The sequence below is a fragment of the Dama dama genome, chromosome 17 (genome assembly GCF_033118175.1).
Source record: "Dama dama isolate Ldn47 chromosome 17, ASM3311817v1, whole genome shotgun sequence".
Taxonomy (NCBI): Eukaryota; Metazoa; Chordata; class Mammalia; order Artiodactyla; family Cervidae; genus Dama; species Dama dama.
This window is the reverse complement of record NC_083697.1, coordinates 68,213,337-68,235,295: the sequence shown is the minus strand read 5'-3', so window position 1 is coordinate 68,235,295 and position 21,959 is coordinate 68,213,337. Positions and strand designations below refer to the sequence as shown.

General features: G+C 37.8%; 2 protein-coding genes across 2 annotated transcripts in view; one reads left to right on the top strand and one right to left on the bottom strand.

Moving 5' to 3' along the window:
• Nucleotides 1–21,959, top strand: part of GABRG1 (gamma-aminobutyric acid type A receptor subunit gamma1) — an 86,297-nt gene that overhangs the window by 9,348 nt on the left and 54,990 nt on the right. Inside the window, exon 2 of the mRNA XM_061164677.1 lies at nt 13,288–13,436. Coding sequence (XP_061020660.1) covers nt 13,288–13,436 — 149 coding nt within the window. The remainder of the gene's footprint in view (nt 1–13,287; nt 13,437–21,959) is intronic.
• On the bottom strand, nt 2,320–3,715 carry LOC133071822 (voltage-dependent anion-selective channel protein 3-like). Its single transcript, XM_061164676.1, has one exon. It carries the CDS (start codon nt 3,613–3,615, stop codon nt 2,764–2,766), a length of 852 nt encoding a protein of 283 aa, XP_061020659.1. The 5' UTR covers nt 3,616–3,715; the 3' UTR covers nt 2,320–2,763.

Here is a 21,959-nt window from a genome sequence, read left to right as displayed (position 1 = left end):
CAAAATACTGGAATTTCATCTTCAGCATCATTCCTTCCAATGAGTATCAAGGTTGATTTCCCTTAAGATTGACTGATTTGATCTCCTTGCTGTCAAAGGGACTCTCAAGAGTCTTCTCCAGCACCATAATTCAAAGGCATCAATTTTTCATTGCTCTGCCTTCCTACTGTCCAGCTTTCACAATCGTGACATGATTGTGACCATTGGGAAGACCATAGCCTTGACTACAGTCTTTGTCAGCAGAGTAATGTCTCTGCTTTTCAACACACTGTCTAGGTTTATGATAGCTTTCCTGCCAAGAAGAAAATGTCTTCTGATTTCCTGGCTGCAGTCACCATTCACAATGATTTTAGAGCCCAGGAAGAGGAAATCTGTCACTATTTCCACCTTTTCCCCCTCTATTTGCCATGAAGTAATGGGGCCAGATGCTGTGATCTTAGTTTTTTTAGTATTTAGTTTTAAGCCAGCTGTTTTGTTCTCCTCCTTTACCCTCATCAAGAGTTTCTCTTCACTCTTTATGGACTAACTGAATAAATTATGATACTTCTGTAATATAGAATACCATATCATCATTAAAAGAAGGGACTAAGTATCTCTGTTCAGTTCAGTTGTTCAGTCGTGTCCCAACCTTTTGTGACCCCATGGATTGCAGCACGCCAGGCCTCCCTGTCCATCACCAACTCTTAGAGCGTGCTCAAACTCATGTCCATCAAGTTGGTGATGCCATCCATCTCATCCTTTGTCATCCCCTTCTCCTCCTGCCTTCAGTCTTTCCCAGCATCAGAGTCTTTTCCAATTAGTCAGTTCTTTGCATCAGGTGGCCAAAGTGTTGGAGTTTCAGCTTCACCATCAGTCCTTCCAATGACTATTCAAGACTGATTTATTTTAGGATTGACTGGTTTGATCTCTTTCAGTCCAAGAAACTCTCAAGAGTCTTCTCCAACACCACAGTTCAAAAGCATCAATTTTTTGGTGCTCAGCTTTCTTTACGGTCCAACTCTCCCATCCATACATGACCACTGGAAAAACCATAACGTTGACTAGACGGACCTTTGTTGGCAGAGTGATGTCTCTGCTTTGTAAGATGCTGTGTAGGTTGGTCATAGCTTTTCTTCCAAGGAGCACGGGTTTTTATTGCTGTGTCCATGCACACATATGTGCTTGCGTGGGCGTTGTCACTTCAGTCATGTTCGACTCTGTGCAACCCTGGGCACTATAGTCTGCACAGGCTCCTCTGTCCATGGGATTCTCATGTCTTCATTACTTCATCAGTGTTTCCAAGTTACCCAATTTGTTCTGTTAGAGTAACTTATTCTATTTACAGCGTCATCAACTCAATAGACATGAGTTTGAGGAAACTCCAGGAGATAGTGAAGGATGGGGAAGCCCAGTGAGCTTCAGTCCACGAGGTCACAAAGAGTCAAACATGACTGAGTGGCTGAACACAAATGGTTATAAAAATGCCATTTATCCATATTATTGCTAGTACTGAACATGCTAGTACTAAAACTTTTAATATTTTGCCAGTGTGATGGCTAAAATCTTATGTCATATTTTAAACTTATTTTTAAACATATTTTAAACTTATTTTTAAACATATTTTAAACTTATTTTTGAACATATTTTAAACTTATTTTCCCTTGCTACCAGTAAACGTTAGCATGATTTCATATGTTTATTAGTCTTCTCTTCCCTCTGAAATTCCTGTGCAAGTTATGTTGTAAATATCTTTGTTTTTATCCTTTGTCTCTAGTTTTTGTCTGAATTCTGTCTAATGTCCTCCACAATTTATTTTTCCTTTTTTGTCAGTTTTTTCCTTTCCTGATTTGACAACATGTTGTGTAGAAAGAACACCTTACCCCAAAAAGTTAAAAAATAAATATTTTTGATATTTTCTTTAATTGTTTTATACTTTACTATATTTTGGGCTTTAGTATGCATGCTGAGTCGCTTTAGTTGCTTCTGACTCTTTGTGACCCCATGGACTATAGCGCTCCATGCCCCTCTGTCCATGGGATTTCCCAGGCAAGAATACTGGAATGGGATGCCATTTCCTTCTCCAGGGATCTTCCAGATCCAGGGATCTAACCACATCTCTTGTTTCTCCTGCATTGGCAGGTGGGTTCTTTACCACTAGCCCCACCTGGGTATATTAGTAATTTATTGTGTAAGCAGTAACTTATTTTTTCTAAATGCTTTAATAGGCATTTACTGAATTACTCATGCTCTCATTTCTAAGCTGACTAGTCATATTTATCATACATTGAATTTTTGGACACTTGGTATTTCACTTTGAATGTTTGATTTCGTTCTCACTGATTTTTTTTTTTTTTTCCAAATGTGATGGGTTTATTTTATTTTACTCTGATGCAAAACCAAAGATGCTACTACCGTACAGAGACCAATATATTACAAGGTCATGAAAAAGTGGTGTGGGACATGCAGGACGTGATGGACAACTGGAGGGTCGGGTCGTCTCCTTTGAACATGACACTACACCGTCGCTGAGGAACACATTGAAAAAAACACTGCGGAAATGAACTGAAATGTGGCACAAACGTGATAACTTCCGGGCATGCCTTCAAGCACCTCCCTTAGGATGGACTCGGTACCTAAGCTTCAGTGTGGGGAGGAGTACAATTCTTTGGAAGAATAAAAAGTTCACACTTTTGAAATTTCACAGAAGACTTTTAAGGCCAAAACATAGTGGGTTCATTTCTCTTCACCTCCAGGGACAAAGCTGATGCTTTATTCAAAACCACATTAAGCTTCTAGTTCAAATCCCAGACCAACCTTGTGCCCTCCTGCATTGAAGTTCTTCCCATCGATCAGAGCCGACAGCGTCAGCTTCACTCCTGGTCGAAGGGTCTGAGTGTAACCCAGTCCAATCAGGCTGGCATTGTTTACTTTAGCAGAGAGAGAAGTTCTACAGTCCAGCTTGTACTTAGCAGCGATGCCGAAGCTGGTGTTGTTACTGCCGGCTGTCCACGCGAGGTTTATCGACGTTTCAATCTTCTCATTCACCTTCTGGTAGATTGACCCTCCAAATTCAGTGCCATCATTCACATGAGTGTGCAGCTGGAAGTCTGCGGCCTTGTAACCCAGGGCGAAATTATTCTGTGACAGTTTGGATTTGGCTGTGTCAAAACTCATCTGATAGCCAGCAAGCCAACCTTCAAAGGCCAACACAGCCCAGCCATAGATGGTTGGTCCTGAAAAATCTATATCAACATTACTGCCAAGACTGAAACAATCCCGTTTATATGAGGCCTTCAATTTCCCACTCTTCTTTCCTGTGTTCGGTACAAATATGGTATCAAGAGTCAGTTTCAACCCTTCAGCCAACTTATTCTCCCAAGAGATTTCTGTCCCAAGAGTATTGTCTGTGTTCCACTTCTGGGTGAAGGTCAGCCCATAGTTACAGATCTTGTATTTGGTCTCTAGGTTGCCTGACGCTTTCCCTGTATCAGTGTAAGCATGACCAGAAGTAGAAAATTCCACTCCACTACGTGACTTGGTTCTCAGATCTATTTTGACCATGCCAAATCCATATCCTTTGTTGAAGACATCTTTGGCAGCCTTTCCTAGGTCACAGTAAGTCGGTGTGTTACACATGTCTCCGACCGGAGGGCCCGTCCGCTCCGCTAGGAGGCGCCCGTCCGCTCCGCCAGGGCACCGCTGAAGGTCTTCCTCGGACCAACGCCGTCCGCGCCCGCGGCGCCTGCGTGCCCCGAACCCCGCGCCGCGGCTGCGCCGGAGAGTCGCTCCGGGGGCGCCTCACTGATTTTTTTATGTATTACACAATATGCTTTTGATTACAGTAACTTTACTTTGTTTTTCTCTTTATTCTGGCAAGGCAAATTTCATCTCACAATCTATTTAAAATTTTTTTTTTTTTGTTATCCTCATATTGAGGATTAATTACAGTATAATGATTTTAACATTTTATATAGGAACTGTGGATTTTAATTGAAACTTTCTTTTTGTTAATTTATTTTTAATTGAAGGATAATTGGTTTAGTTTCTGTGATACATCAACAAAATTTTTAAAATATAGATTTCTTAGATTTATAAACTAGTTTGAGAATTATATATTAATATGACTGTTTTATAGCCAAAATATTTACTTTGCCTTTATTTTTTCTATTCTTATATTCTTCAATTAGTTTTTTAGTTTCCTCACATAAGATGTACACCTTGCCTGCTATATTTTTTGTAACTGGTTTTTAGATTGTATCATCATTGTTTTTTCTGAAGTTTATGATAGATTAGTACTAGGATGAGAAAGCTACTGTGTTTTTAAAATTAATTTTATATTAGGTAAAAATTACAATAATGTATGCACGTCAAGAAGCAACAGTTAGAACTGGACATGAAATCACAGACTATTTCCAAATCAGGAAAGGAGAACGTCAAGGTTGTATATTGTCACCCTGCTTATTTAACTTATATGCAGAGTACATCATGTGAAATGCTGGCCTGAATGAAGCACAAGCTGGAATCAAGATTTCTGGAAGAAATGTCAATAACCTCAGATATGCAGATGACATCACCCTTATGGCAGAAAGTGAAGGAGAACTAAAGAGCCTCTTGATGAAAGTGAAAGAGGAGAGTGAAAAGGTTGGCTTAAAGCTCAACATTCAGAAAACTAAGATCATGGCATCTGGTCCCATCACTTCATGGCAAATAGAGGGGGAAACAGTGGAAACAGTGACAGACTTTATTTTGGGGGGCTCCAAAATCACTGCAGATGGTGACTGCAGACATGAAATTAAAAGATGCTTGCTCCTTGGAAGAAAAGCTATGACCAACCTAAACAGCATATTAAAAAGCAGAGACATTGCTTTACCAACAAAGGTCCGTCTAGTCAAGGCTATGGTTTTTCCAGGGGTCATGTATGGATGTGAGAGTTGGACTATAAAGAAAGCTGAGCGCCAAAGAATTGATGCTTTTGAACTGTGGTGTTAGAGAAGGGTCCCTTGGACTGCAAGGAGATCCAACCAGTCCATCCTAAAGGAAATCAGTCCTGAATATTCATTGGAAGGACTAATGCTAGACTTGAAACTCCAATACTTTGGACACCTGATGCAAAGAACCTACTCATTGGAAAAGACCCTGATGCTGGGAAAGATTGAAGGTGGGAGGAGAAGGGGACAACAAAGGATGAGATGGGTGAATGGCATCACTGACATGATAGACATGAGTTTGAGCAAGCTCTGGGAGTTGGTGATGAACTGGGGAGCCTGGCGTGCTGCAGTCCATGGGATCAGAAAGTGTTGGACATGACTGAGCGTCTGAACTGAACAATAATGAATTCTCTGATTAAGGCCAATATTTACAGTTCTTACTTGTTTATTTTCTTTATTCACTATAATTTTACCTATGAACATCTATATGATTTCTAATATTCTTTACATTATTATTCATTTATTTAGTGAATTTTCTTTTATTGTGCACATTATATGTCAGGCTCAGCAACAATGTTATCATATTGAAAAGCTTAGCCCTGGCTTTCAAGGAGTTTATAGAGTGCCATAAGCAAATAAAGTAGTTGAATAAGATGCAGTGTGATTAATTTATGGTAGAGTTAAGCACTGAATAGACTGGAAGCACAGAGTGGAAAACACTTACTTAGTACTCTAGGCATGCTTCCCTTCTCCCTCCTCAGATTTCCAAAGCATTTCTCTCTAGTGCCTTAAGTGATGGGTCCCAAATTCTTTTGTGCTGATAAGATAATCACAAAATTGAGTGGACTATCATTTCACCTCTGAAGATTCAAATCTGTAACACTGTTATCTATCACTCTTACTTATTTTGCTTCCCTACCAACATTTATGAACAATGAAAATGATTCAGCATCACTACCCTAAAAAGAACTCTATACTAAAGAAATAAGTGGTGGGACTATAACAGCAAAAAGAAGAAAAAGAATTAAATATTTAAAATTTTATTTTCTCTGACTTTTAAATTTAAAATCAGTGCCTATAAATACTCTTTAAAAGTTAGCTCCTATAGGCTTTGACTTTAAGATATAGTCTACTTAGAAGCATTAAACATTATATTTCTTCCCTGGAACGTGTCAGTTGACTTATGGAAATGTATCTGATGTTTATAAAAAAACACTAATTCGTCATGAGCAATAGTTCACCGATGAGGCCTGGTTTTTGAGTTTCATCTGCCCTATCTCAGCAGATTAATGAAGGGGTCTTTCCCAGGTGTCAGAACAAGGACACCTGCATTGAAGTCAACTTTATATGAACTATATGTATATAGTTATGAACTATATATAGGTATGTATATATACATGTGTATATATATATGTGTATATATATATACACACAGGGTGACCATACAATTTATAATTCAAATTAGGTTTTTTGTGAGTGAAAGAGGGTACTATTTATAATTATTCTAGGACAATAGGTGTAAATCAAGATTGTCCTGGGCAAATCTTGATGAATGTTTACCCTACTTATGGAAGATAGTTTATATTAATTGATAGACTTGTGTTATATATATATATATATTTTTTTCTAGCTGTAGAGATGAATTATTTCATGATTATATGCATTAGGTTATCTTGTCTATACTTAACCTATCTCTTAGTTATCATAAGTTTAAACTTTTACTTATCGTATTAAGAAGAGTAATATACTCATTAAAGTATTTTTACATCAAATAATTTAGTATATATTTATTATAATCAGACTTGTAAATGTATTAAAATAGCTTCAGTTCAGTTCAGCTGCTCAGTCATGTCCAACTCTTTGCGACCCCATGAATCGCAGGATACCAGGCCTCCCTGTCCATCACCAGCTCCCGGAGTTTATTCACTCATGTCCATTGAGTCAGTGATGCCGTCCAGCCATCTCATCCTCTGTCGTCCCCTTCTCCTCCTGCCCCCAAGCCCTCCCAGCATCAGGGTCTTTTCCAATGAGTCAACTCTTTGCATGAGGTGGCCAAAGTACTGGAGTTTCAGCTTCAGCATTAGTCCTTCCAATGCACACCCAGGACTGACCTCCTTCAGGATGGACTGGTTGGCTTAGACGCTACAGGCGTATAATAACTCTACTGAAACATGCTCTTGCTGTTTAGGGTGTGAGCTGCTGCACGTAGCGCTGTGACAGGATCTCTGCATGTTATGGTTTAATGTATTGTTTGAATGTGCTGCGCTCCGCTTAGTCACTCAGCCGTGTCTGACTCTGAGACCCCACGGGCTGTAGCCTCCCAGGCTCCTCTGTCCGTGGGCTTCTCCAGGCAAGAATACTGGAGTGGGTTGCCACGCTCTCCTCCAGGGGATCTTCTCGACCCAGGGACTGAACCTAGATCTCTCACATTGCAGGTGGACTTTTACTGTCTGAGCCACAAGGGAAGCCCAGGAATACTGGAGTGCATTGCAGGCGGATTCTTTACCAGCTGAGAGACCACAGAAGCCCGATGGTTTGAAGAGTTATCTCCTTTAATAGAAAATAATGTCATCTAGGTGTTTCCCTGGTGGGTCAGTTGTAAAGAATCTGCCTGCCAATGTGGGAGACTCAGGTTCAATCCCTGGGTTGGGAAGATCCCCTGGAGGAGGAAATGGCAACCCACTCTGGTACTCTTGCCTTGAAAATCCCACGGACGGAGGACCCTGGTGGGCTACAGTCCATGGGGTACCAAAAAATCGGACACGACTTAGTGACTAAACAATAACAACGACAAGATCATTTAGAACAGGAATACAGTTTTATTTGTCTTTATGTTTTCTGTAGTTAACATATTTGTAGCAATTGTTATTTCCTCTATAAATGAATGAAAGCATTGGGTTGAAGATTAAGCATACCTGTTAGAAAATCTTTTCATCAGAGTGTGTGTGATTCCTTGAAATTATCATTCTAACTTCTCAGAGCTCAAGGCAGAGACTAAGCATCCTACACATGCACAGTCCAAATGCACACTAACTATTTGCCACAAGTGTTGCTGTGTTCTTATAAATTAGAGGACTCAAAACTCAACCTCACTGGATTGTTTAATAATGATGATATCATGGAAACTTCAAAGAGAAAATGAGCCTTCAAACTAATTCTTGTTTCAAATTCTGCCTCTATTGTTTAATACTGTGGGTCCTGGAAATTCTGTATATCTATTTTTTCTCATTTGTAAAGTAGGAATAGTAATATTTATTTAATAGGATTACTCTGTATTAAATAACATAGCTTAATATGGAAGAAACCTTGCACACAGTTCTGAAAACATAACAGGAACTTAATGGTGCATTATCGGCACTCAACAGTTGATAATAACAATGAAAACATCAATCATTAAAATAGACAAATTATAAAATTATATACTGGGGAGTCTATGTATTTCCAGTAGTGATAAAATTATATTTATTCAAACTGTTTAAAAGAAGTGCTTGAGAATTCCCAGGGAAATTTCCTAAGAAAATATTACTTGTTTCCTCCAAATGAATGTTCACTCAACGTACGTAAATGTTACAGATCTTCCAGCCTATGAAAGACAGTGAGACATTGATATGCTACATAAACTATGTTTAACTTATTACAAGTGTTTTTTTCATCCACAAAATAATACCAATATGATATTAAAGTCATTAATATTCTGAAGGCAATTTAGAAAATGTAGAAGCAAACGTAGAATAATGGACTATTTAATATAATGAAATTTCATTTCTGTTATTGCCAAAAATGAGGAAAGTTAGCTTTGTAATATCATTGAAGTAAATTTTCATATTACCTCTGAGCTTTCTGGGAAAATGGGAATGTACATCAGTGTGAACGTGTACTTTTGGGATTACTAAGATTTTGTTGCCCTAAAAAGTAGGGAAAGCTTTTATATTTTCTGGGAACATCCATTTGACTACAATCATATTGCAAAGAAAAATCAAGCTCTTATATGTGTGTTGATCTTCTCTATCCATCAGATTTTTTTTTTTTTTTTAATAAAACCAGGGTTTAAAGCTAGATGTATGCCCTATAGTTTTGGTTATTGACAATATTTCAGCAATTCTAATTTCATAAAATTTTACTGGAGGACACACCAGCAGGGATTCCTAATACTTCAGTATTTTTGAGTCCTTAGTTCATAAATGAATGTATCTATGTACATATATATACCTTTTATTGAGGGAAAATAAGAAATTATTTGAAGGAAATCATATAACTTATATCAGTAGTATATACTTTTTAAGTTAAATACTGCAAAATAATTATGAATGAACACTTCATTAAAAACCTGTTAATATACCAGGAGTATAAAATTTGTACCCTGTGGTAATAAACTACCCCCCAAGTCTCAGTAGCTTACAAAAGGGATAAAATTATATACTCTAGTAATAAACTACTCCCAAATCTCAGTGACTTATGATTCTAAATGTTTATTTCTCGCTCAGGCTACGTGTCCATTGTAGGTCGACTGTGGCTCAGTTCGGATGCCTTTACTCTGATAGACAAGTCGTGGGGTAGTAACCTCTGAGCGTGACTGGGTCTTTTCACAGAAGGACCAGAGAGGTACGGTGAACGTGCGTTGACATTGGATCTTCTGCTTGGGAGTGGCACGTTACACGTTCCATTAGCCAAAACGAACTATTGAGCCAAACTTGAGTTCAGTGGGTCAGGGATGTATAATTCTCTTTGAGAAAGGAGAACTCAGATCACATGACCAAGCTAGAAGCCAGTGAAGTGAAAACTATAATTATCTGACAGGAAGAAGATGAGAAATATTGAGAAGACTACTACGTCCCATTATCTGTTAATAACTATCAGTATAATGACTGTGAAGATGAAATGAGGCACAAATCTTTCAAAGGTTAAGTTTTTATGTATAATGTTAATTTATACTCTTCAAAAGGATAAAAAGGGTGAATGTTAACTAAACTCACTGTGGTAGTCATCTGCTGTGTACATGGGTCAAATCATTGTGTTGTACACCTTAAATATAGATGACATTGTAAGTCAATCATATATCAATAAAACTCGAAAAAATGATAAAAGAGTTAAGGACTGCATTAGCTAAGATGTTTAGGTCCACAGCAAAAGAGAGCTGAATGAATAGTGTAGAAATAACAACTAAAGCTATTATGATAAACTTCAATATCTATTGTGTGAGGCAAGCCTATCTCTGAAACATATGTAAGTAAATAATGTATTATAGATTTACCCAATTTTACCAATATAAAAGTTTATATATATTTTTCACTGGGGACTAAGATTTACCAAAGGTGAGTATAAGTCTAGGATGATCTCGCTCAAATGATGATTGGGTAATTCATGGGTAATAAAGATGAATTGTTTTATCCTGGTAGCTCAACTTCCCTAGTAGCTCAGCTGGTAAAGAATCTGCCTGCAATGTGGGAGAGTTGGGTTCGATTCCTGGGTTGGGAAGATTCCCTGGAAAAGGGAACGACTACACACTCCAGTATTCTGGTCTGGAGAATTTTATGGACTATACCATGGACTGACAAAGAGTAGGGCACAGCTGAGCGACTTTGACTTTTCAAAGATAAATATATTACAACTGAGGCTTCCCAGGTGGCACAGTGGTAAAGAATCTGCCTGCCAATGCAGCAGATGCAAGAGATTTGGGCTCAATCCCTGGGTTGAGAATATCCCCTGGAGTAGAAAATGGGCACCCACTCCAGTATTTTTGCCTGGAAAATTCCATGGACAGAGGAATTATGCCATAAGGGTAGTGTCATCTGCATATCTGAGGTTACGGGCAGTCTTGATTACAACTTGTGCCTCATCCAGTCCAGCATTTCTCATGATGTACTCTGCCTATAAGTTAAGTAAGCAGAATGACAATATGCAGCCTTGACAGACTCTTTCCCCGATTTGGAACCATCTGTTTTTCCATGTCCAGTTCTAACTGTTGCTTCTTGCCCTGCATACAGATTTCTCAGGAGGCAGGTCAGGTGGTCTGGTGTTCCCATCTCTTTCAGAATTTTCCACAGTTTGTTGTGATCCACACAGTCAAAGACTTTGGCATAGTCAATAAAGCAGAAATAGATATTTTTCTGGAACTCTCTCACTTTTTCAATGATCCAGCAGATGTTGGCAATTTGATCTATGGTTCCTCTGCCTTTTCTAAATCCACCTTGAACATCTGGAAGTTCATGGTTCATATCCTGTTGAAGCCTGGCTTGTAATATTTTGAGCATTACTTTGCTAGCAAGTGAGATGAGTGCAATTGTGCCATAGTTTGAACATTCTTTGGCATTGTCTTTGTTTGGGATTGGAATGAAAACTGACCTTTTCCAGTCATGTGGACACTACTGAGTTTTCCAAATTTGCTGGCATATTGATTGCAGCACTTTCACAGCATCATCTTAGGATTTGAAATAGCTCAGCTGGAATTCCATCGCCTCCACTAGCTTTGTTCATAGTGATGCTTCCTAAGGCCCACTTTCCTTCACATTCCAGGGTGTCTGGCTCTGGTGAGTGATCATACCAACATGATTATCTGGGTCGTGAAGATCTTTTTTGTGTAGTTTTTCTGTGTATTCTTGTTACCTCTTCTTAATATCATCTGCTTCTGTTAGGTCCATACCATTTCTGTCCTTTATTGTGCCCATCTTGGCATGAAATGTTCCCTTGGTATCTCTAATTTTCTTGAAGAGATCTCTAGTCTTTCCCATTCTATTGTTTTCCTCTGTTTCATTGCATTGATCACTGAGAAGGGCTTTCTTATCTCTCCTTGTTATTCTTTGGAACTGTGCATTCAAATGGGTATTTCTTTCTTTTCTCCTTTGGCTTTTGCTTCTCTTCTTTCGCAGCTATTTGTAAGGCCTCCTCAGACAACCATTTTGCCTTTTTGCATTTCTTTTTTTGGAGATGGCCTTGGTCACTGCTCCTGTACAATGTTATGAATCTCCAGCCATAGTTCTTCATGCAGTCTGTCTATCAGATCTAATCCCTTGAATCTATTTGTCATTTCCACTGTATAATCATAAGGGTTGTCACTTCCACTGTATAATAGTAAGGGATTTGCTTTAGATCATACCAGAATGGTAGTGGTTTTCCCTATGTTCTTCAATTTAGGTCTGAATTTAGCAATAATTCAAGATCTGAGCCACAGTCAGCTCCTGGTCTTGTTTTTGCTGACTCTATAGAGCTTCTGCATGTTTGGCTGCAAAGAACATAATCAGTCTGATTTCAGTTGACCATTTGGTGATGTCCATGTGTAATCTTCTTTTCTGTTGTTGGAAGAGGGTGCTTGCTGTGACCAGATGTACTTAATACTTCTTCCTTTTATTCTTTGAACTCTATTTTACTCATCTTTCCTTGTCTTCTTTTTTATACTTGCATTTTAAATACACTTACTAGAGTAATTAAAATTATGACCAACCTAGACAGCATATTAAAAAGCAGAGACATCACTTTGTCAACAAAGGTCCATCTGGTCAAGGCTATGGTTTTTCCAGTGGTCATGTATGGATGTGAGAGTTGGACTGTGAAGAAAGCTGAGCACCAAAAAATTGATGCTTTTGAACTGTGGTGTTGGAGAACACTCTTGACAAGAGTCCCTTGGACTGCAAGGAGATCCAACCAGTCCATCCAAAAGGAGATCAGTCCTGGGTGTTCACTGGAAGGACTGATGCTGAAGCTGAAACTCCAATACTTTGGCCACCTCATGGGAAGAGCTGACTCATTTGAAAAGACCCTGATGCTGGGAGGGATTAGGGGCAGGAGGAGAAGGGTATGACAGAGGATGAGCTGGCTGGATGGCATCACCAACTCAATGGACATGAGTTTGGGTGAACTCTGGGAGTTGGTGATGGACAGGGAGGCCTGGTGTGCTGCAGTTCGTGGGGTCACAAAGAGTCGGACACGGCTGAGTGACAGAACTGAACTGAACTGAACTAGACTAATTATTGCAACTTTTCCTATATATACTCACCTTTTTAATTTTTATTTTAGTGTCTGGTTTAGAATCACTGTATATGACTCTGCAGATTGTGGTCTGCACAAATCTAGGGCCACTACTTACATTATCATCTGCATGACCTCTGTCATTGTAAATGACAGTTGTGGGATGGCAAAATTTTATTTTATTATATTAATATTACATGATTATTCCTTGTATTGATATATTCATTTTTGGATGTTATTGAAACAGCACACTTCATATGATGAAAGTATTAGGTATTAGGCTAACTTAGTATAAGATATTTCTAATGATTTTTTTTACCTCTTATTACTCCCATACACAATTATAGCAACCTTAAACTATTTTTAAAAATCTTTCTTTGACTGAACTATCATACAAATTTTTCTTTGAATTCCTTAGTGTTGATAAAGCAGATGATGAAGATGATGAGGACTTAACAGTGAACAAAACTTGGGTCTTGGCACCGAAGATTCACGAAGGAGATATAACACAAATTCTCAACTCCTTGCTTCAAGGCTATGATAATAAACTTCGCCCAGATATAGGAGGTAAGTTTGAGTAATCATTCTGGGACTTTGGTGCCTATGAAAGCCACACTTACTGATGTTTCTTTAATCATATCTCATATTTCTTTTGATTTTCTGACAAATGTTATAAACTGCTAGGTTTGACAATTATTAGTTGGACTGGTACTGCTTCAAAAGATTCACAGTTTCATGTGAGAAGAAAGATATATAAATATTTTTGATGTCATTATTTTACAACTGCTACAACAAAGGGTGCAATAGCAAAGTTTTGATAAAATAGCCATCAAAGTTTTGATGAAATGCTAAGAGATATTTCATAAAACAGAATATTTCAAATGTGACTAAGAGTTCTAATTCTGTACAGTACTGCTGCACTGTCTTAGATAAAGAAGAATTATAAGCCTTGAGAGTATATTTAGTGTAGGTAATCCAACTTTGTTCTTCTTTGTCAAAATTCTTAGTCTCAGTTCTGTGAATTTTTGTATACATCTTATAACATGATTAACTTCTGTTTCTCCTGACAATTTAAAATTGTCACAATATGGAAATACAATAGGCATTTTGCTATCTATTATGTCTTCAGCAGCCTTGCTAAATTTATCAACTTTATTTATTGAATGATGATTATTATAAATAATGACTACTTTGCCAATAGTGTCCATTTTTCAAATAATGAATTTTTACTTCATTTTAAAAAATTTTGCTAGGGCTCTTTCTTCCTCCCTAATATTTAAAATGATTTCTTTGCATCTATTGAAACAATCATATTGATCATATTTTGCTCTTTATTCTACTTACCATTTGCTCTATAAATTTGACTGATTTCTAAAACATCAACCAAATTTGCATGCTTATAATAAATGTCGCTTGGTTGTGACATAGTAAGATATTTAAAATATCACTAGATTCAATTTGATAATATTTTGTTTTAGAATTTTATATATATGTTCAGGAAGAAAATTATTTTACTTAAAATAATTTTTTTTCAGTTATAAAGTCAAGATTATGCTAGCATCTACAAATGAGTTATGTTTTCTCATTTTTTCTCCACTGCAAGAGTTATTTTTTTTTAAATTTTTTAAATTTTTTTTATTAGTTGGAGGCTAATTACTTCACAACATTTCAGTGGGTTTTGTCATACATTGATATGAATCAGCCATAGATTTACATGTATTCCCCATCCGATCCCCCCTCCCACCTCCCTCTCCACCCGATTCCTCTGGGTCTTCCCAGTGCACCAGGCCTGAGCACTTGTCTCATGCATCCCACCTGGGCTGGTGATCTGTTTCACTATAGATAATGTACATGCTGTTCTTTCAAAACATCCCACCCTCACCTTCTCCCACAGAGTTCAAAAGTCTGTTCTGTACATCTGTGTCTCTTTTTCTGTTTTGCATATAGGGTTATCGTTGCCATCTTTCTAAATTCCATATATATGTGTTAATATGCTGTAATGTTCTTTATCTTTCTGGCTTACTTCACTCTGTATAATGGGCTCCAGTTTTATCCATCTCATTAGGACTGATTCAAATGAATTCTTTTTAACGGCTGAGTAATATTCCATGGTGTATATGTACCACAGCTTCCTTATCCATTCATCTGCTGATGGGCATCTAGGTTGCTTCCATGTCCTGGCTATTATAAACAGTGCTGTGATGAACATTGGGGTGCACGTGTCTCTTTCAGATCTGGTTTCCTCAGTGTGTATGCCCAGAAGTGGGATTGCTGGGTCATATGGCAGTTCTATTTCCAGTTTTTTAAGAAATCTCCACACTGTTTTCCATAGCGGCTGTACTAGTTTGCATTCCCACCAACAGTGTAAGAGGGTTCCCTTTTCTCCACACCCTCTCCAGCATTTATTGCTTGTAGACTTTTGGATAGCAGCCATCCTGACTGGCGTGTAATGGTACTTCATTGTGGTTTTGATTTGCATTTCTCTGATAATGAGTGATGTTGAGCATCTTTTCATGTGTTTGTTAGCCATCTGTATTTCTTCTTTGGAGAAACGTCTGTTTAGTTCTTTGGCCCATTTTTTGATTGGGTCATTTATATTTCTGGAATTGAGCTGTAGGAGTTGCTTGTATATTTTTGAGATTAATCCTTTGTCTGTTTCTTCATTTGCTATTATTTTCTCCCAATCTGAGGGCTGTCTTTTCACCTTACTTATAGTTTCCTTTGTAGTGCAAAAGCTTTTAAGTTTCATTAGGTCCCATTTGTTTAGTTTTGCTTTTATTTCCAATATTCTGGGAGGTGGGTCATAGAGGATCCTGCTGTGGTTTATGTCGGAGAGTGTTTTGCCTATGTTCTCCTCTAGGAGTTTTATAGTTTCTGGTCTTACATTTAGATCTTTAATCCATTTTGAGTTTATTTTTGTGTATGGTGTTAGAAAGTGTTCTAGTTTCATTCTTTTACAAGTGGTTGACCAGTTTTCCCAGCACCACTTGTTAAAGAGGTTGTCTTTTTTCCATTGTATATCCTTGCCTCCTTTGTCAAAGATAATGTGTCCATAGGTTCGTGGATTTATCTCTGGGCTTTCTATTCTGTTCCATTGATCTATATTTCTGTCTTTGTACCAGTACCATACTGTCTTGATGACTGTGGCTTTGTAGTAGAGTCTGAAGTCAGGCAGGTTGATTCCTCCAGTTCCATTCTTCTTTCTCAAAATTACTTTGGCTATTCGAGGTTTTTTGTGTTTCCATACAAATTGTGAAATTCTTTGGTCTAGTTCTGTGAAAAATACCGTTGGTAGCTTGATAGGGATTGCATTGATAGATTGCTTTGGGTAGAATAGCCATTTTGACAATATTGATTCTTCCAATCCATGAACACGGTATGTGTCTCCATCTGTTTGTGTCCTCTTTGATTTCTTTCATCAGTGTTTTATAGTTTTCTATGTATAGGTCTTTTGTTTCTTTAGGTAGATATACTCCTAAGTATTTTATTCTTTTTGTTGCAATGGTGAATGGTATTGTTTCCTTAATTTCTCTTTCTGTTTTTTCATTGTTAGTATATAGGAATGCAAGGGATTTCTGTGTATTAATTTTATATCCAGCAACTTTACTATATTCATTGATTAGCTCTAGTAATTTTCTGGTAGAGTCTTTAGGGTTTTCTATGTAGAGGATCATGTCATCTGCAAACAGTGAGAATTTCACTTCTTCTTTTCCTATCTGGATTCCTTTTACTTCTTTTTCTGCTCTGATTGCTGTGGCCAAAACTTCCAACACTATGTTGAATAGTAGTGGTGAGAGTGGGCACCCTTGTCTTGTTCCTGATTTCAGGGGAAATGCTTTCAATTTTTCACCATTGAGGGTGATGCTTGCTGTGGGTTTGTCATATATAGCTTTTATTATGTTGAGGTATGTTCCTTCTTTCCTGCTTTCTGGAGAGTTTTAATCATAAATGAGTGTTGAATTTTGTCAAAGGCTTTCTCTGCATCTATTGAGATAATCATATGGTTTTTATCTTTCAGTTTGTTAATGTGGTGTATTACATTGATTGATTTGCAGATATTAAAGAATCCTTGCATTCCTCGGATAAAGTTATTTAAAATGAATACTGTTTCTTTTAGAAATTTGAAAGGATTATTTGATAAAATTATGTTGACCTAGAGTTTGCATTTTAGGAAAAATTTTTAACAGTTCAATTACTTCAATAATCAGTTTTGGTGGGTTTTTAAGGAACTTAAATTTACTAATGTTAAATTGTTTCATAAAACTTTTGTGATATTTTTAGTGATTTTTAGCACTAAGGATTTTTCCCCTTTTCACTTATATTGATAAACTATTCTTTCACTTGTGAATAAATCTTGAAGGGCTTAAAGCTTTTTATCAGTTTGTCATAAAATCAAATATAGGCTCTGCCAAATTTCTTTGTTGGAAAATGTCTTAAATGTCACTATTTTGTTTATTATGTTAATTCATTTTCTGTGTATTTAATTTCCTGTGTTCCTACACTGTTTTAAATGTTTCATTTCAAAATAGAATTTAGACTTAGTAAAATACTATCTGGGCTTCCCCAGTGGCTCAACAGTAGAAAGAATTCTCTTGCATATCCAGGAAATGTGGGTTTGATGTCTGGGTCAGGAAGATTGACTCGAGAGGAAATGGTAATCCATTCTAGTATTCTTTCCTGGAAAATCCTATGGACAGAGGAGCCTGGAAGAGTACAGTTCATGGGGTTGTGAAGAATCAAGACATGACTAAGCGATTCAACAACAACAAAATGCTATCTATACATGGGATTCCCATAAGCCTTTTAAATGTACTGTTAACATTTATGTAACCATAGAACCATTACCTAAATCAATGAATTAGTAGTATCAATACAATAATATTAACTAATCTATAGACTTATTCAAATCATGCTAGATACTTCACTAGTGACCTTTTTTTCTAGTTCAGAAGCCTAACCGAGATCACACATTGCATTTTGTTCTCATGTCTCGATACTCTCCTCCAATCTGGTATAGTTTCTCAGTTTTTCTGTTTGGTTCATGAACTTGATAACTTTAAAGTATATTAGCCAGTGTAAACCACTCAATTTGTCTGATATTTTCGTTATTGAATTGTGCTTATGCCTTTTTGCCAAGAACACCACAGACTGATATTTTGTGCTTTTCTGCACGTGTGCTCACAAAATGAAGCAGGGCAAAGGCTAACAGGGTTTTCCCAAGAGAACGCACTGGTCACAGCAAACACTCTCTTCCAGCAACCCAAGAGACAAATCTACACATGGACAACACCTGACGGTCTATACTGAAATCAGATTGATTATAAAGTTTGCAACTGAAGATGGAGAAGCACTATACAGTCAGCAAAAACAAGACTGGGGACTGATTGTGGCTCAGATCATTAGTTCCTTGTTGCAAAATTCAGACTTAAATTGAAGAAAGTAGGAAAAATCACTAGGCCAGTCAGGTATGACCTAAATCAAACCCCTTACAGTTATACAGGGGAAGTGACAAATAGATTCAAGGGATTAGATCTGATAGAGAGGTTAGATCTGGTAGACCAAAACAATCCCAAGGGAAAAGAAATGCAAGACAGCAAAGTGGTTGTCTAAGGAAGCTTTACAAACAGCTGAGGAAAGAAAAGAAGCTAGAAGCAAGGGAAAAAGGGAAGGATATACCTGAATGAATGCTGAATTCAAGAGAATAACATGAGAGAAAAGAAGATCTTCTTAAATAAACAATGCAAAGATGTAGAAAACAATAGAATGGGAAACACTAGAGATCTCTTCAAGAAAATTGGAGATATCAAGGAAACATTTCCTCCAAGGATGGGCACAATAAAGGACAGAAACAGAAGCAGGACCTAACAGAAGCAGGAATGATTAAGAGGTGGCAAGAATACACAAGAGAACTGTACAAAAATGTCTTAATGACCCGAATAACCACTATGGTATGTTCAGTTACCTAGAGCCACACATCCTGGAGTGTGGACTTAACTGGACCTTATGAAGCATTGCTATGAACAAAGCCAGTGAGGTGATGGAATTCAAGCTGAGCTATTTAAAATCCTAAAAGATGACATTGTTTAAGTGCTGCATTCAATATGTCAGCAAATTTGGAAAACTCAGCAGTGGGCACAGGACTGGAAAAGCAGTTTTCATTCCAATCTCAAAGAAAGGCAGTGCCAAAAAATGTTCAAACTACCATAAAGTTGTGTTTATTTCACATACTAGTAATGTTATGCTCAAAAACCTTCAAGCTAGGCTTCCGCAGTACATGAACCAAGAACTTACAGATGTACAAGATGGATTTAGAAAAGGCAGAGGAACTAGAGATCGAATTGCCAACATTCATTGGATCATAGAGAAAGCAGAGGATTTACAGAAATCTACTTCTAATTCATTAACTATGTTAAATCCTTTGACTGTGTGGGTCACAACAAACTGGAAGATTCTTAAAGAGATGGCAATAACAGACCACCTTACCTATCTCCTGTGAAGCCTGAAGCAAAGTTAGAACCTTACATGGATCAACTTACTGGTTCAAAACTGTGAAAGGAGTATGGCACAGCTGTGTATTGTCACCCTGTTTATTTAACTTGCAGAATACATCATGTGGACTGCTGGGCTGGATGAATCACAAGCTGAAGTCAAGATTGCTGGGAGAAATATCAGTAACCTCAGATATGCAGATGGTGCCACTCAAATGGCAGAAAGCAAAGAGCGTCCTGATGAGAGTGAAAGAGGAGAGTGAAAATGCTGGCTTAAAACTCAACATTCAAAAAATTAAGATCATGGTGTCTGGTCCCATTACTTCACAGCAAATAGAAGGGGAAAATATGGAAGCAGTGACAGATTTTATTTTCTTGGGCTCCAAAATCACTGCAAATGGTGACTGCAGCCACGAATTTAAAATATGCTTGCTCCTTGGAAGAAAAGCTATGACAAACCTAGACAGTTTATTAAAAAGTAGAGACATCACTTTATTGACAAAGGTCCCTATAGTCAAAGTTATATTGTTTCCACTAGTCATGTATGGATGAGTGAGTTAAACCATAAATAAGGCTGCGGTGGTTTAGTCGCTAAGTTGTGTCTGACTCTTGTGACTGCATGGACTGTGGTCTGCCAGGCTCCTCTTTCTATGGGATTCTCCAGGCAAGAATACTGGAGTGGGTTGCCATTTCCTTCTCCAGGGGGTCTTACCTGCCCAGGAATCGAGCCCTGGTCCCCTTCATTGCAGGCAGATTTACCAACTTTACCAACTGAGCAATGAGGGAAGCCCCCTAATGAAGGCTGAGCACCAAGGAATTGCTGCTTTTGAATTGTGGTGCTAGGGAAGACCCTTTAGAGTTTCTCGGACTGCACAGAGATCAAACCGTTCAATCCCTAGTGAAGTCAATCCTGAATATTCGTAAGAAGGACTGATGCTGAAGGTGAAGCTCTAATACTTCGGCCATCTGATGCAAAGAGCCGAGTCATCACAGAAGACTCTGATTCTGGGAAAGATTGAGGGCGGGAGGAGAAGGGGACAACAGAGGAGGAGATGGTTGGATGGCATCACCGACTCAATGGACATGGGTTTGAAGAAACTCCAGGAGATGGCCTGTTGCAGTCTATGGGGTCACAAAGAGTCAGATATGACTTAGGGACTGAACTACAACCTCCTATAATTTGACTGCTCTTTCCTTTTACATTGACATCATTTCCTAGGCATATCCTTTTCTTTCTAGCACATAAGATATTTCAGGCTTATCTTGATCCAGGAATGTAATTCACTATATCTCTAAAAATCCTGGTTCCCCCTTTTGTAGAATGATATATAGAAACCAAGATCTGGGTACTTGGTGGTGATGGTGGTTTAGTCGCTAAGTCATCCGACTCTCATGGCCCCGTGGACTGTAGCCTGCCAGGCTCCTCTCTCCATAGCATTCTCCAGGCAAGAGTACTGGAGTGGGTAGCCTTTTTCTTCTCCAGGGGTTCTTCCCAACTCAGGAATCAAACCTGGATCTTCTGTTTTGCAGGCAGATGCTTTACCAACTGAGCTATGAGGGAAGCTTCCCTGACAGCTCAGTAAAGAATCTGCCTGCAATGCAGAAGACCCCAGTTAGATTCCTGGGTTGGGGATATCTCCTGGAGAAGGGATAGGCTACCCACTCTAGTAGCCTTGGGATTCCCTTGTGGCTCAGCTGGTAAACAATCTGCCTACAATATGGGAGACCTGGGTTGGGAAGATCCCCTGGAGAAGGGAAAGGCTACTGACTCCAGTACTCAGGCTTGGAGAATTCCATGGACTACAATGGCAGACACCCCTACCAGCGTCCTTGGTATTTTCATTCATATTGAGGGTCATTGCTTCTTGACTTCATTGGTCAGACAGAGAAAACATACATTCTACCTACACATTCACAGGCATTCCTGTGTGTATCCATTTGTACATGTATTATGGACCATGAGTCCAAACCTTTCACTTTTCCTTATTTGTAACTTCTTTTTTCCAACAAATAGGTACCTGGTTCTCATCTTCCCATTGTATATTTTCTTATTTGTTCAATTCTAACAAATATATAAAGTGGTTCTGTAATTTTAATGTCTATTAAAATTAACTAACATGAATAAAACATTCATGTACAATTATTTTTGTGTTTATCTTTGAAGTATTAATGAAAACACTGTTCCCCAAAATTAGTTAGTTCTTTTCTTCCCTATCCCCATTCAGTGTTGTTATGTGACCCATTTTTTAACAGTTTGGTTTCATTGTTACTGATTATATCCCACTTTAAATGGAATTCATCTATGTTTACTTTAAGCATTTGTATCATTTTATTTTATTTAATCCCCTAATGCACTCAAACTTTATCCTGTGCATGGTGTAAAGTATGAATCTAATTTTTATCTTTTTCAAATGGCTTTTCTGTTGACTCAGCATGATTTATTAAAAAGTCAATCTTTGCTTCCATTATTTGAGATGTCAACTGTATATTATATTTTCTTATGTATTTTGGTTATTTATGACCTTTCTATTCCATTCTCTTACTTGTTTTTCTATTTATTTGCCACCACACTATATTAACAGTAGAAATTCAACAGTATTTT